This window comes from Ruditapes philippinarum, unplaced genomic scaffold, assembly GCF_026571515.1.
Source record: "Ruditapes philippinarum isolate M1 unplaced genomic scaffold, ASM2657151v2 ctg2667_1_1_1_1, whole genome shotgun sequence".
In the NCBI taxonomy this organism is placed as follows: domain Eukaryota; kingdom Metazoa; phylum Mollusca; class Bivalvia; order Venerida; family Veneridae; genus Ruditapes; species Ruditapes philippinarum.
Window position 1 is genome coordinate 70,330 of NW_026852562.1, and position 16,043 is coordinate 86,372.

Genomic DNA, 16,043 nt, shown 5'->3' on the forward strand with positions numbered 1-16,043 from the left:
CATGGATAGGCAGAAATGAAAAATACGTTTGTGTTCATAAATATTTAGAAATACTTTTGAGTCAGTTCGCTTTATATGTATTCGCATGGTCAAGAGCTGGCTGATGAAAGTTATTTCATGACTACGCATAATCAGATTAATAAATCAATTTGTTGTTTTTTCGAACTGAATAAAGGTAACCTCCTCCTCGTCGGATCTCCTTGTTTTTTTTTTTGAATCCAAGATAAATGTATACATAATGTTTTAAAGATGATACTAAGTAGACCATCATAACAACAAAGGTTGTCAAACTCAAAGGTTATAACCCCCAAATTAATATTGTCACATACACTGAAAACACTCCAAGGCTTAATTATTATAATTATGATGTAGGTTATCTATAGCTTTTATACTCAATATGATGTATATCCCACGGGTCAAGTAAGGTCACAAGTAGCTTAAAGTGGATTGGTCCACAAAGGGGCACAATTTCCATAAGTATTTCAAATATTGATAAAAACAATAGAAATGTATCATTTGGATATTCCTATTTAATATTGCTAAAACAAAAATGTTGAAATAGTTTTAAGTGAGTTAGTATGAACATTTATATGATGATCAACAATATTTTGTTCTAGTATCTGTTATATAAATATGCGTTACATCTAATCATGTATCTCACAATTGCAAACAAAATTCATGTTCATGTATAATTATTTCGTGATTTATTGTGATGTCTGATATTAAATACTATCAACATAATTATCTATTGTATTATAGGCCATCACACTTTAATTAAAACCCAGATCGTGGTTTAAGCGAGAAAAATAGAGGTCATCTTATCTCAAATTTTGTTAAATTTTCTTTTAAAATGAATGGAACGATAGCTAAGTCCCTGACTTCCGTGTGTTTACACTTTACATTTTATCTAAACAATGTTCCACTTTCGTAAGAATATCTTACACTGAAATTTATGTCCGCCAAATGTGAAGAGGGCCATTTTGCGACATTAAGTTATAAAACAAGGCAAGAGTAATTTAACGCAATATTTTAATATCAAAAACTGATTACCCGTCAGGCTAACAGTTGAAAATTCTGTTTTGACATGTTTACATAAACAAAAGTACATGATTGTATTTGCCCAAAAAACTCAGTGAAAAGATATTCAATACAATTTTCAAGGAAGTTATGAAACGCTTGACTTCAAATTCAAATATTTCTTACACTCCCGAAACAGAAACTGGATTCGGTAAAGAAAGTAACGTCTAACAGTCTCTACTATTATCATTTTGAATACATATAGAATATTGAGCGCTATGATTGCTTTTTGTTGTTGTTGTTGTTGTCGTCGTCGTCGTCGCCGTCTTCGTTGTTGTTACTGTCGTTTTTCTGACAACGGTCAAACGATTGGTCCTTACATTAAACAGATTAAGTATACATGTATTCAAAGTTTTAAACCATCAAAATATAATATGGAACGCCATAACTGCCTGTTTGATCAGTTGTAATTTTGTTGAGTTAAGTTGGCGTTATGTCAGTTAGAATGTTTTCCCCAGTTTTCACTATGTTGAGTCAAGAGGAACTTAGGTCGAGTCAACTTTGCATCGTATTTGGTCAATTTTGCATTCTATTTTGTCAAAGTGACATAAAGTTAAACCCACATGGCATTTCGATGGGTCAGACCTGTATATGGCATGCGTTAAAATGACATAAACATGGGTCTAGTCGGCACCAGGTTGAGTCAATTTGACATTATATATGGCTAAATTTACAATATTTTAAGCCAATGTGAAATTATGTTGTATAAAGGTGTTTAGACAGTTTAGTATAAGTTAGAGTCAATTTATCATTATGTCTGGTCAGTGTGACATGAAGTTAAGTCAATATGACATAATGTTGGGTCAAGATAACTAGTCAAATTAGCATTATGTTTTGCATATTTATCAAAGAAATTCGAATGACGACAACCAAACATAAAGTCTTCAACTTAACACAATTGCGAATCCACAAAAATTTTTAATATTGACTGAACAAAATGAATGAAGCCATATTCACTTAACATAATGCCAGTTTGTTTCAATATAATGCCATTTTATCCAACCTAATGCCATTTTGTGTCATACTTATGCCATGTTACTACAACCATAATTATGCCATTTTGCCTCAACCTTAGGCCATTTTGCCACAACCGTATGCCATTTTGCCACAACATTATGCCAGTGTGACCCAACATAATTTCACCTTGACTTAAGTCAATGTAACGCCAACCTGATGTCAGTTTGACTCTAACCAAATGCCAACTTATCAAACATATATAAGTCTCTCAAAAGTTCTATAAAAACAAGCTAAATTCATCAAAATAGCTGTTCCTCGTCAAATTACAATGTACATTATCACATTTGTGCAGTAACGGGTTAACTCTATTAAATAATATTAGGTTTTAATCCGTTCTTGCACTAAGGTGACGATATGAACACTATAAGCAGATCGAAAACATGAGTTTCTAACTCATAAAACTTGTTATTTTGCTGATCTAATTTTTAAGTGACCTTCATATACCAAACATCTGATGTTAGTATGTCAAATTAAACCCATGTCAAACTGATACATATAACGTTTCAAAACAAAAAACAAAAAAAAACAAAAAACAAGCTCAGATCATCTGATGTTTTGCTTGAAGCGTAGCTGATAAATATCAGACTGGCCTACTAATATATCGCTTACCTGAGTATATAATATGGAGGAAAGTAGCTAAAACGTTTTTAAAGGGCTGAGTCGGTTTTGACATTACGGCATACATGTTATTATATAGACAAAGATAAATAAAAACTTTTACCCTTAAGATATGTTGCATATCAAATCTGTAATCTCTGGACTGCTATGAGTTTCTTGCAAAGGGTTTTAAACATAACATTAATTTTAACTCGAATGAGCTGCTTATTCACTAGTATTCATTTGTAGAGGACCACCGAAGACTAAATCCTGTAAAATTTGATCAAAATCTACTCAGTCTTCTTAGATATATAGGCATAATTTAAATGCCGATTTAATATTGACCTTTTTTACATTACGTTATTTCCTTAGAAACGGAAGTAGCATTTCGCGCATGTGTATTCAGTGTAGGTCAAAAAAGCGATTCCGAAAGAATAGTTTTTATCAGTATTAAACAATCTCAACAGTTTAGAAGCTAAAATTTAAATAAATTACCGATTCAAAGTGAATATCAGCAATTAATTTGAACTTTTATGCATTTATGCATTCAGGGTAATGCATGAATATAAGAAACTATAAGGGACTTATTTAAATCAACATAAGAATGATATTGCAACGGGTCGCGTCTTAAAAAAGGTCTATAAAAGAATTAATATATCGACAGATGACAAAATTATGACATCGGACATTTGATCACGTAACACTTTGAGTTAAGTTTCGCTTATGAAAAACAACAAAATATTATGACATGGCTATGAACCTTGCCTTGAAAATGACCGCTTACATTCTCTGTGACAAAGTTTTGGGTCAGCGACTTTATATTTAATGTTGTGTCAGAGTATTAACCAAAATAATATGGTAAAGTTTTCTTCCCCAGCTATTTCCGATATTTTTGCAATACAAAGAATCGAAAAGATGTCACCACCATGTTATTCCTGTCTTTAAACCATTGATAAACACACGTGTACGACCCAAATAGTTTGAACATTTCTTTTGCATTTTTACAGCACTTTCACTCATGGTCGCTAATAAATCCCCCCTATACAATGTTGAAAATTGATTTAGATTCACTTTTCAAAGATCAAATAGAGTGTAAATAATTTGAAAAACCCAAAGATAATAACGGGAAAAAGTAAGGCAGTAGAGCAATTTTGAAATATACGTGGGAACAAATGATATAAGACATTGACATGGTGAATTATTGTCACTTTTGAAGTCACGTGGTCTTCACACACGAAAAAGGTATGTATTAGCATTATAGATCAAGCGTTTCGAATCCTTTCCGAGCATTGTTTCCGGCTAAAATAAACATTCATTAGATGAACTGCTTTTAAAAGTGGGCGTTACTTTAAAATATTTATGCCAAAGGGAGATTATTCTTCTTTTTCGCCACACAAATTTGTGTTAACAAACTTTTTCAGGCATCTTGCAGAAATGTTGTGGTTTCTTGAAATTTAATAAGTATTTAAGTAGCTTCCTGTAAAAATTTGTAACGCACATGTACAGTTGCTTATATATCTGTGTATTCTATTCAAATTCACCATGGGCCTTTAAGAGTACATGGTCATCCAAAATAAACCGGGCCTTTAAGGGAACATAGGTCGTGCATATTCTATCCAACTCAAAGAGTATATATATTAATTATTTTTGCATGTTCTATCCAAAAGCACTATGGGCTTTTAAGAGAAAATGTTTATTACATTTAAAACTTTGTTTATGCCGCATTTAAAATCAAGGTCTCACGTTAAAACGTTTTTATGCATAGCCAATATGAGAAGGTGCCTGCAAAAAATAATTATGTTTGCATATTTTAATAACAGAGTAAAGAAAACGTTAATCTTTCTTGCATAAAATTTTAAGGATTACATAACTTACAACATACTTTAATCAATGATTTGAACTAGACAGGCACAAGTCAAGCATTTCTTATGAAAATTACATTACCTTTCCGTAAATTTATTCATTCAAGATTTTACAAACAGATAACCCTTTCAAATTTACGCAATTATTATTAACGATGTTAACTTTTATGCACTGATTATCACCATTAAAGTACACATGTAAAATCGGGCATTTTATATATTCAACCTGCAAGCTTGATTTTTTTGTATTTAATTTCAATAACTGTTTACCACAAATTTATAGCGTTGATATAATAACATTACGTGTATGCTAGAATGAAATTTCTTAAATTTATAAAGACGCCCTTCTCTTTAGTCATATTCTAACCCAGTGTATGGTCTCCAGTACAGATAGACAAGTCTCATTATACATATACAAATATAAAACTTTTTGACAGAGGTCATTATTGTAATCCACTAAATGACCTATGTCGAGTGACCACCTGTCACCACATACATTTTTTATTATTATTTCCAAAGACTGGTCTTTAACGACAGGTTCGACTGTATGTACATGTTTGTAGAAATTTCGCATATAATTCTAGTGTACAAATACCACCATACTTTACTGGTATACCAAACTAGTTATAGATATTTATATATAAATGGTGAGCTGAAATACCCCAAACTAAACATTGCAATAATAATTTCAACTTCTACTTCCTTTTGGGGGAAGAAAGTACACAAACAAATTTATTGCTCATAAAACAAACGATAAACTTATGGCATTTTTTATTGAAATGCAAGATCATTGAGGGGAAATTTATGGTCCATGAATACAACAAATTGTATAACATTTATACATTTGTTGAATACATGTGAAACGAGTGGGAGAGAACAAAATGCTAAAAATAGTTCATAAAACAGCGTATTCATATATACTATATTATATAATATAATATTATAAACATTTTCTTATTATGTAATGATCAAGCTTAAGGGAACATTATGCCTCAGAAATCCATATTTTTTCTAATTGTTCAGAAATGTCCAACGTGTGTTTATTGATGTTTTAATTATGAATTTAAAGCATATGAGTTATTTACTTCTCAAGAAAGTAGCACTGATTTTGAAGTAAAGTGTCATAAAGGTAGCTAAATGTAAACAAAGTAGTATTTGACTTACATACAAAATACTTATCACTACAATTATACCAATTGCAAACGGAGCAAGGAATGCAAAATATAGTTCATTAGTTCATCTATGTGACAAATGAGTTGTTGTTATTTTGAAAGTGTAACAAGATACCAAAAATAAAAAAAGTTTTTGCGAAATAAAAACGATAGAGTTTCTGAGGCATAATTAATGGGCCTTTAAAGAGCATCGTACTTCAATTAAGTCGGATTTACGCAAGTTGCTTAGTTAACGATAGAATAAATATTTTACTCATAGACAATTAATGTTGATAACCAAGGATCAAGCAAAAATGGAAGATACAAATTTTGAATTTGGGGCAGTAAGTATAAAGTTCCTTACAACAAAATAGGACGCAACGCAGAAGAAATACAACTGACTTAAGATGTTGACATTGCTTGGTGATTTATTGGGTTACAAATCTTTTTGAAATGGGTTTCCGTTTTGATAGTGAATATAATTCTAGGTTCGAAACAAATACTTTTGACTGTTGTTGAGAAATGGTTCGTAACAAAAAGATAAACTGATACGTGGGTGCCTCAATTGACAACTGCTCATCTTTTATATTGAGTGGAATGATATCTTCGTTAGTTCAAATAAACATCAAGTCACGACAATTCTTTTTTTTTTTCAAAGAAATTACTGATTTTTGTGAGCAAAGCTTTACAAAAAAAACACGTTATTATTTTCAAATCATGTCATTTAATTTCGACCTTATCATTTTTCTGTTAGTAAACAGAAAATTGATTGATTTAGTGAATAAGTGATCTTGACAGATTTCGAAAAGCATACATTGTAGGCTATTTCTGTGTTGTGAAAGATAAAAAGAGTAACAGAAAATTTACTGGATCCTCTTGGTTTAGTGTTTGTTGACATTTGTGTACTGTACTTTAAGTGTATGTTGACAATGTGAATTTTGTGTTTGTTGACAATTTGTGTACCTTTTTTTATTCATTTTAGTGTTGTTGACATTTCTGTATTTAGTGTTTGTTAAAATTTGTGTACGTAGTTTCGAGGATTCGTTTGTTCTTCGTAATTATTTCGACATACTAATCACTTTGTTCAGTTCGTCTAAAGCGGATAAATATTTATAAGCGTTTATATTTACATTTTTGTTTGATTGTAAAATTATGGGGATCAAGATGGACTTATATTTACAGATTATCTGGCATCAGAGTACCTTTTTTGTTGTTGTGATATCAAAATAGCACAGTGATAGAATTATTAAAGATTTTTCCCAACCATTTCTTATGATGTCAATAAATCTTCACATAGTAACAATCTTTGTGTTTCTTTTTTCACATTTGGTCGATTATCAAACTTTTTCAGTGACAAGGGACGTTTTGATCAATATTATTAACAAACTAAATCCTTAATTAACCCATACCACGCAAATTGTCTTAACTGGACTTATCCATCTTTAAATCTGGACAAGAGCATCCATCTTCGAGGGGAAAAAAAATAAAATATATCACGCTGGCTTAATAGTGGACAAGACAGACTTAATTTGCACTGATAGCATTGGTAGGTTCAATTGCCGCGGTAGATATGTTATTGATTTGACCCAAACTAGATTTGATCTAGTTCATTTCAGCTTTAAGGCCTGAAATATTACTTACCAACCCCTTTACCAAGTTTCATATGACTTATGCAGTACATGTTTTTGAAAAAATTTAGACATTTTGTTCCCTAGTATACTTTGAATTAATTGAGTAACCGAATTGACGTGGAAAATCCAACAGTCGGATTTGATCTCATTTTATCATATGAAGCAATGCCAAACAAAGAAAGAGTCAAATGTGTAACCAGTAATGTTATGTGCTAAAGAGCTTTTTCTAATGACTTTTTTATTCTAAAAATTTAACCCGAGTTTCATGGTTTTCGAGCTTGTAACATTTTCAATATTGCCCCTTTGGTCGTTATTTAAGGGTTCCTTTGACATTGTCCACAAAGATTCCCTTTATTTTATGGAGCTTAACATTCCGAACAAGATCTTAATAAGCTTTTGCATAATTTGTGATCATTACAAAGTTAAATTTTGGGCCTAGATTACAGGGGACCTGGTTTTTTTAAGTCATATGAAAGACTGGAAGTTATTTTAGCTGGTTTAGCTGGGGAATTGAACTCTACTAAGTAAGTAGCAGGGTCTTTTATATTTACATTGAAACAATGTCATCAGATTACTCTACCCGCTCTAGTAAAGTAAATTAACACAGTGTCTCTAAGTCTGGAGTGTAGGATGGCAGGGACATCTGGAAAACGACCAAGTCTTCAAAATGGCAACACATGCACTACTTTTGACAGTCAAGCAAAAATATCCTCTTATACAGTACTTTGCAAATATATTAAAAGGATATCAGTGAATAACACTAACATGAGAGGTGTGTCTTAGGTGGGTAAGGGAGTAATACTATGCATTATTTCATGACACAGATGTGTTTATATAATGGACTTGTTCCGTTTGTTAGGTCAGACTTTGTGGATATATGTATTTCATATTAGGACTGGTTCTATATTGGCGACATAGGTTTGTAACGGGAACCGTTGAGACGCCATATCAAAGTCAAGTAACAACAAACGTGTCTTCCACATACTTTTACTAGTCTTACTTTATCTAAATCCTTGTTAAATACTTTTTCACAAAGATTGTTGTTACAGAGAAATAATAAATACATTTTGTCGAAATTTTCAAACAGTTTAAAATCCGTTATATATCCATTGATAGATTTTTATTGGCCTTATCTTAAATGTGCCAGGTGATCCTGATGTGCAATGACTCATGGGTAACAAGTTGCCCCCCCCCCCCCAGGGTAAGTGTTTGGAAGAATAACATTATTTATGATTCATAGGAATATAATGCTAATTTCATTAAAAATATCTATCTGATGTTATTTTCCATAATAATCCTTCATACAGTTTAACTTTAGAATTTTGTAATAAAAAGGAATGTAAATGTTGAAATGGAAAAAAACACAAGAAAATTCAAAACGGCTTTTAGTTATGCCAAGGGAGACAATCTATGTAGATATATTTAATGTGCTATTTTCCCAAGACAGCAAGGGAGACAATCTATAGTAAGTTAATTCCTTTTATGTGCTATTCCCCCAAGACAGAGCTTTAGCTTTGAACAGAGGCTATAGTTTTCATAATATATACATGTATTTGATTACCATTCTAAATACGATACCTATACATATCACTGAGCAAAAATATTTTTTCACACTAAACTATATTGCCCGACAATGTAGACCTGTTGCCTGACAATGTCTGAAAATGGGCTTAATTTAAACTGTTTCAAATGGCCAGTCCAGTTATTCTGATTTTGTTTCTGGGTTTCAAGTGGCATCATCTCTGTAAAGTCATATGTTGACTTCTAGCTTTAGAGGCGGAGCGAAAATTCAGGTTCTTCTTCCTGAATAATTTGGTTCACAGTAAAAGTCAATGCAATATAAACGTTTTGAACTTATACCAAAATATTATCAGCCATGCAATGTCATTAACATGATGCCAAAAAATGAACACTATGAAACAAGTAACAATTAGAACAAAAACATACAAGCTTTATAAATATACTTCTTTTTACACATGGCATTTTGTAACATGGGAAGATATAGTCAATTTGAAACAACCATCTTTATTCCATATTGCACTATTCATTCCTGTATGATTAAATATCATTTAATTCTGTATTTACATTTCCTTTTAAAGAAACAAAACTCAATGGAATGTTCGATGTTGTCACATTGACAAGTGCATTTCAAGACATAGTCCTCATTTACGTTTCGAAATTATTATAGGATTATATTTCCTTTAATTATGTTCTGAAGTCTTTCAACCAGAGATCAGTGTAATTATGTACATGTAGGATATTAGTTTGATGCCTCACTCACAAAGTTTCCTAACAAGAAAGATGTAACCCTGTTATACAAGTAAGATAAATTAAATGTAAAACACTTTTTTTAGTTTTTAAATTACTTTTATTTTACATTTACAAGCTGATCATACATTGTTTGGAATTCATATTCTCTAATATAGAAATATAATATAGTGATATGGTGGAGATATAATTAGAAAATAATAGATAGAACTTAGATACCCCCCACATTTTACCATTCTCACAGATGTCTCTACATTTATGATTTTACCATTCTCACAGATGCCACCCATAGTTAACCATTCTCACAGATGCCCCCACATTTTACCATTTTATCAGTCTGTGGAGGAACATCATGACATTGGTATTTTGATATACAAGGGTCATTCTATATGCCTCAGACCTGTAAGTAGTGGAGGCACAAAAGCACACCTATCTCCATTGCAAAACAGCACTAAATATAGAATGTAACATATTCATAGAAATAAAACTTTCTTGAATTTTAAATAACTGGTGTGTTTTGACTTCATCAGTCTTTGCCAATCGGTTCTTTTAACAACTGAAATTATATCTATAATCATGAACAATAACTGGTGTGTTCTGACTTCCTTAGTCTTTGCCAATCAGCTCTTATATCAGCTGAAATATCTATAATCATGAACATTTTCAATAACATTTCTTCTTTAAAACTGTATGAAACATTAGTAACTTGATGAACAATAAAGTATAACAAGTAGACATTTAATGCCCATACACATTACCCCTTGCAACTATTAAGAGAGAAAAAAATATCAGGAATTTTGTGATAGCTGAATTGAACTGTGATAGCTCTAGCACCAATGTCTTCAAAGTTTTGATTATGATCGGATCTCCTTCATTTTATCAAGAAGTTCATCTGCATCATCACCAGTTTTTACTCGGATTAACATTGGTATCGGTTTATCATCGGTTACTTTTGGTATCGGAGGATTTACCACACACATCATACTGACGTTATTCTTTCCTTGTCGACTCAATGGCATCGATTCAGATAGTCGGATATTTAGTAAAATGTTGCCTGAAAGTAAACAATGTATTGCTGTTTTACATGTTCTTTGTTCTGACGTGTGTACTATAGAATATAGGCCAGTAAGAAACTATAGGATATTCTATTTCACAAAAGTTTCACTATCAAAGTCGAAGTTTATTTTTTACTGAAATCTGTATAAGATGTCAGGTGGAATGCTCAATCATTATTAATGCATGAAATAAGCCATAGTGTTTTTTCAGGGTGTATAATTCAAAGTTCTAGCTACATTTTACTGGTTGGTCAGAAAAAAAACCCAAAGACTCTTGTGAAGTTTGAAGTGGCTGCAGAAAAAGATTATTCAAGTAAAACTTTCAGGATAAGATAAAATTTGCAGGCAAAAGTTAAAACTATGAATTTTGTAGGTTCATAAAGGGGTATGCATCATTAAATTTCCATGCTAGAATTATTATCTTAGATACTTAGCCACAATGATAATCGTCAAGATATGTCTAAAGTTTCAATTGAATACCTTCAGTAGTAACTGTGCTTTCAAGCTGTACACAAAATTTCAAAGCGACAATATTTTCATTTATTTAGTTGAAATATAATTGACTATATGTTCCAAAAGATAGACTGTTATAATGGTGATTGACCAATAGTTCATACTGGGAATAATGCCACTTTAACCAAATGATATGACAATGCATATGCCATGATGAATATCCTACTCTTTAAATAATAGTCATGCTAAAAACCAATTTTTGCACAACAAGAACATAACGAAATGAAGAACGCCAAACAAGATTACCTAGTGTTGTATCTGCTCTAACAAGAAGTTGAGCTTTATCATCAGGTTTCTTCAGATGAAGGAAGCCCACACCTCTCTCTACCCATGTACCGTCCTTCTGATAAAACAACTTGCACCTACAAATATCATTAAAGCTTTAATTAGATAAATTACGCTCAAATATGATATATGATAAGACTGATAATTTCTATACAGTTTCTTCTTAAATGTGAAATAAACATCTTTTTAGTAAACACACAGAAGATATGTTTTAACACAAAACACTATAGGTAAACAAAGAATAAATACATACGAATTTCTGAGCAAGATATATCTAAAATATTTATGCATGAGGAAGTTACTTTTTCTTGGCTGGATAACTTTTTGAAATGAAATAGTCCAATGTCAAGAATGCAAGTCAACATCAATGTAACAGTGAGGCGAATGATTCTAAGCAAAACTAATTTTTAACATTTGACTACAAAAAATATGAACCAAAAAAACAACTCTCCCTACTTTTTGCTGTACAAAGCCCCTTCCTCTTTATGTTCAACTGTCTCGACTTGAGGTGGCACATATTCATCATCATCCTTCCCCTCCGCTCCACCACTGCTTGATGATGGCTGCGAACTTCCCACAGCAAAACTGAACCCACCAGGTGCACCACCTGTCAATGGTCCAATAGTGCTCGTCTTTAACCCAAAACCACTAAAAACAGAGGTTTGAGGTGTGTCTTTCACTGCATTCAGATTTCCCATACCAAATGTAAGACCTGTTTTAGGAAGAGGCTTTGTGTCCTCTTCCATAGGTTTGGCTGCAAAACAAAATGATAAGCAATGAGTGATATTTTTTTTTTGTATAAAATATTGGTCCATGAATACGTATAAAACAGCATGTTAATGTTAACATTATCTACACATTTATCATAATAATGAAGCCAATTCTATCACCTTCAGTATAAATGAGGTTAATTTTGTCATTTTTTTTTGGTATAAAACATGCAATGTATCACTTACATTGTAAAAATCTATAAATTCTTATTAACTATTACATTATATTATTATAAACTAATCTAGAAGTCTGCAGCTTTAAAAGAACTAATTTTGTTTTGAAAATGCAGGCATTCTAGATAAAACCTTCCATGACGGATGTCAAAAAGCAAACTTTTATCATCAATTATTAACCCTCTTCTTTTTAATTTATATAGTGGCCACTGACTGGTGCATATTTGGGACAGTCCATCTAGTTAAATTAAGATGTTTTTTAACCTGCTGGTAGCAACAGATTCAAACTGTGAACCAGTGGAGCACGAAATCGGCAAAAACAATTGTCTTTATTGCCCAGGTTGTCCCACAGCCTGTATTGACAAGTGGAAATTTTTGAGAATTTACTATATATTTTTTTAATATCGGACAAGTTAAAAAATATGCTTTAGATAAAAACAAACAAAGTCAAAATCAGATTTCACCAGGCCTTTTAAGGAGCTAATTGCATAGACACTGGTTAGCCTGCATGTATGTACAAGCTCGCCTTCCTCTATACAAGTGACACAGGCATTAACATCGTTAGAATTCAATTACCTGACTCTTCCTTTTTTAATGTAGCACTTCCATTTTCACTAGTTTTTTGTCTCTCTTTCTCAAGTTCATTAAGATGATTCTCATAGTCTTTGAATATCGGAGAAAGAATACAGTATGGGTTTTTATCTAAATGTTGCTTTATCCACGTGGATACACTTATATTCAATGCTTTCAAATTTGATAGGTAAGTGTTTTGACTAGCAGAATTTGGTCCATTTTGTTCACTGCCATTTCCATTAGTTTCAGCTTTTTGACGTTTTGTTGGTGACTGACCTACATCATCACCTGCCACATCTACTTTCCGCTTATCTGGTTCTTTTTCATTGAGAGATTCTTTCTTTTCCTCTGCTGGTATTTTAGATTCAGTTTTGAAAAAATTACTCCCTCCAAATAACGGAGTACTTGTTTGAGTCGGTTTAAATGAAAATCCACCAAATCCAGAAAATGCTGAACCCTGCAATATAAAAGAAGTATTTTTCAGACATTAAGAGAATAGTTAACAGTCGCTCTTTCTGTGTTTATTTAAAGGTGGTAAGTTTTCCTATAATACAGGCAAAGATGTGACTTTTTTTTTACAATATCTTACAGAAAACAAAACAATGTAATCACTATTTCAGAGATTTTAGACGTAATTTTTCAGCCAAGTTGGTAATTTATTACACTGACTTGTTTGCTCTAATTTTAATTTTAAGCATTATTTTTATTACAATACATGACGTTTATAATGTTATCAGTTATATACTAATAAGATCGGAGACCGTTGATTTGTTAGCATGGATTCGGGAATATTCGGATAGCATGCTTATCGATATAATTTGTCCAAAACTACGAGCGAACGACAGATTAATTTTTCGGTGATGAAAATAACAATACGCATGGGTTTTTAAGACAATTGCGTATTTTATTTTTTTCAATGGGTTTTGATACGGATTCTTAAAAAATCAATTGCGTATTTTATAAAATTAATTGCGTAAATACGCACCTTATCTGTTGCTCTGGAAAAGAGTTGTTTGATTATTTTCAATGATCTATTATGATTTTTGTTCTATTAAGAAACCCTAGATTATGATATATAAATGGTAACCAGTTAGCTGCCTTGTAACCTGGAACATACAGAATACTTACCGACCCTTCTGGCTGCCTTCTTTTGGCTTTTATGATTTGTCTCCCCTTTATTTTATCAGCACTGGCTTTCACAAACTCACCAGCCTGCAATTAAGAACAGTGTAAGAAATGAAAATCACAAAAAAATAACTTGCCAGGCTGCATTTGTTCACAACATCAGAATTAATAATAATAATATTCATAATAACAAATCAAACTCCCAGTATGCTATTATAATGAACATCAAAGTGAACAGTAATTTTAAGAAACTGCAGCATATATCTGATACAAGAGAAAGAAGGGAATATTCAGAAGTAAACCATTATTAATCTACTGGAATACAGTGTTTTACCTTTGCCACCAGTGTAGATCCAAGGCCAGCCTGCTCATCTATGCAAGCCTGGTCATTACCTATCATTTTGGTAGTGTATCTTGACATTATGAAATTGAAATCCTTTAATTTTTGAATGTACTATTCCAAATTCAAGGCAGGCAAATCCATTCAGAAGTTAAGGGTAAATATGTACTTATGTATCAAAAGCATATCTACCAATAACAGTCAATGAATTTTAGATTTTGAATTTACTGGCCCGAATTCCAGTTTTAAATTTATTCTACTATATATTCAACTAAATTTTCTTTAAAATTTTCACTGGCCAGAACTAATTTTCACTGGCCATGGGCCACTGGGCCAGTGCTAAATTCGATGACTGCAATAATAAACAGCTGTATAAACAGCTCTGTATTAACTACAAATGACACAAAACACTTTTTTACATCTTACCTCTTCTGGATCCTCCTCCTGATCCCAGTTTCTGTCTGTAAGCTCCGACTGTGCTCCTCTCTTAGACATGGTGACTTATACTGAAATTATATGAAAAAAAAGTTGAGACATGTTTACTGTCAATTTGTCATCTGCTAAACTAATCTAATTATACCACATGTGACATGACTAAGATAAATTCATAATCATAACTTCTTTTGCAACTGTAAAAATTGAATTTTAAACTCAGGTGTAAAAGATTATATGAATGTGGAGATGGAAACAAACAAATTCACAATCAATGTTAAAGACAAATCAAATCACAATCAATGTTAAAGACAAATCAATCTTGGAAATCTTCAGCAGTTAACCTAAGAACTGGGTTATTAATATTATACAGATTTATCAACTTAGTAAGTCAATTTCTATCATCATTCTCTGATATGTCAATCACTATTATTTTGTCATACTTTTAATATTTATACACTTTTTAACATATACTCTACACTCTAGCTTTATACTGTTATATTGATAAATGATAAGGAGGGAGAGGTGAATAGATATGTCCTAAAAACACTATCCCTGTATCCCTTGTCATGTGGGGGTGAAAAAGAATTGTGTTTTTTGCCATATATGGAGGTGAATTAATTTGGTCCCTAGCTGAGAGGGGAAATTTTCATCAACTAAGGCACTAGATTTATAACACAGTAAATTTAATTCGGTTTCGGGTAGGCACTTTTTTTAATTTTTTAGACTGATAATTTCATTAAAATTGATTGCCATGGATTTAACATGTAAACAGTGTAAACTAAACATGTATCCGCTATCGTTACGACGACATAACAAAAAAATTATGCTGTTCAGAATACTCAAATAACTCTTAAGTGAAAGTGGGTGGGGTAAAATTCGCGTTGAAGAAAGAGAAATTATGACAAGATAATTGTTTGTCTACAAATTAAATACATTAAATAAAACAGCCTTTATATTTTGCTATCAAAAAATATAGATAATTAATTTTGTTAACATTCACAAACATGAATTTCTTGTATTTTATCATAACGGAAAATATCTGTTCTGTTGCACACTTACATCCGGGCAATTTTGGACCTTATTACACATAAAACTTTGTAAACTGTGAAAAAATAAGTTCTTTATTCAAGAAGGCAAAATTTCTTTATAGATGGAAAGATATTGCCAATT

The 16,043-nt window shown here is 31.8% G+C and overlaps 1 protein-coding gene across 1 annotated transcript; it reads right to left on the reverse strand.

Annotated features, from left to right (window-relative positions):
* Window positions 1-10,046: 10,046 nt before the first annotated feature.
* Window positions 10,047-15,948, reverse strand: LOC132717042 (nuclear pore complex protein Nup50-like). Its single transcript, XM_060700430.1, has 7 exons — window positions 15,878-15,948; window positions 14,865-14,944; window positions 14,102-14,185; window positions 12,977-13,430; window positions 11,913-12,210; window positions 11,418-11,533; window positions 10,047-10,657 (listed from the first exon to the last, which is right to left on the reverse strand). Exons 2-7 carry the CDS (start codon window positions 14,931-14,933, stop codon window positions 10,458-10,460), a joined length of 1,221 nt encoding a protein of 406 aa, XP_060556413.1. The 5' UTR covers window positions 14,934-14,944; window positions 15,878-15,948; the 3' UTR covers window positions 10,047-10,457.
* Between the last annotated feature and the right edge of the window lie 95 nt (window positions 15,949-16,043).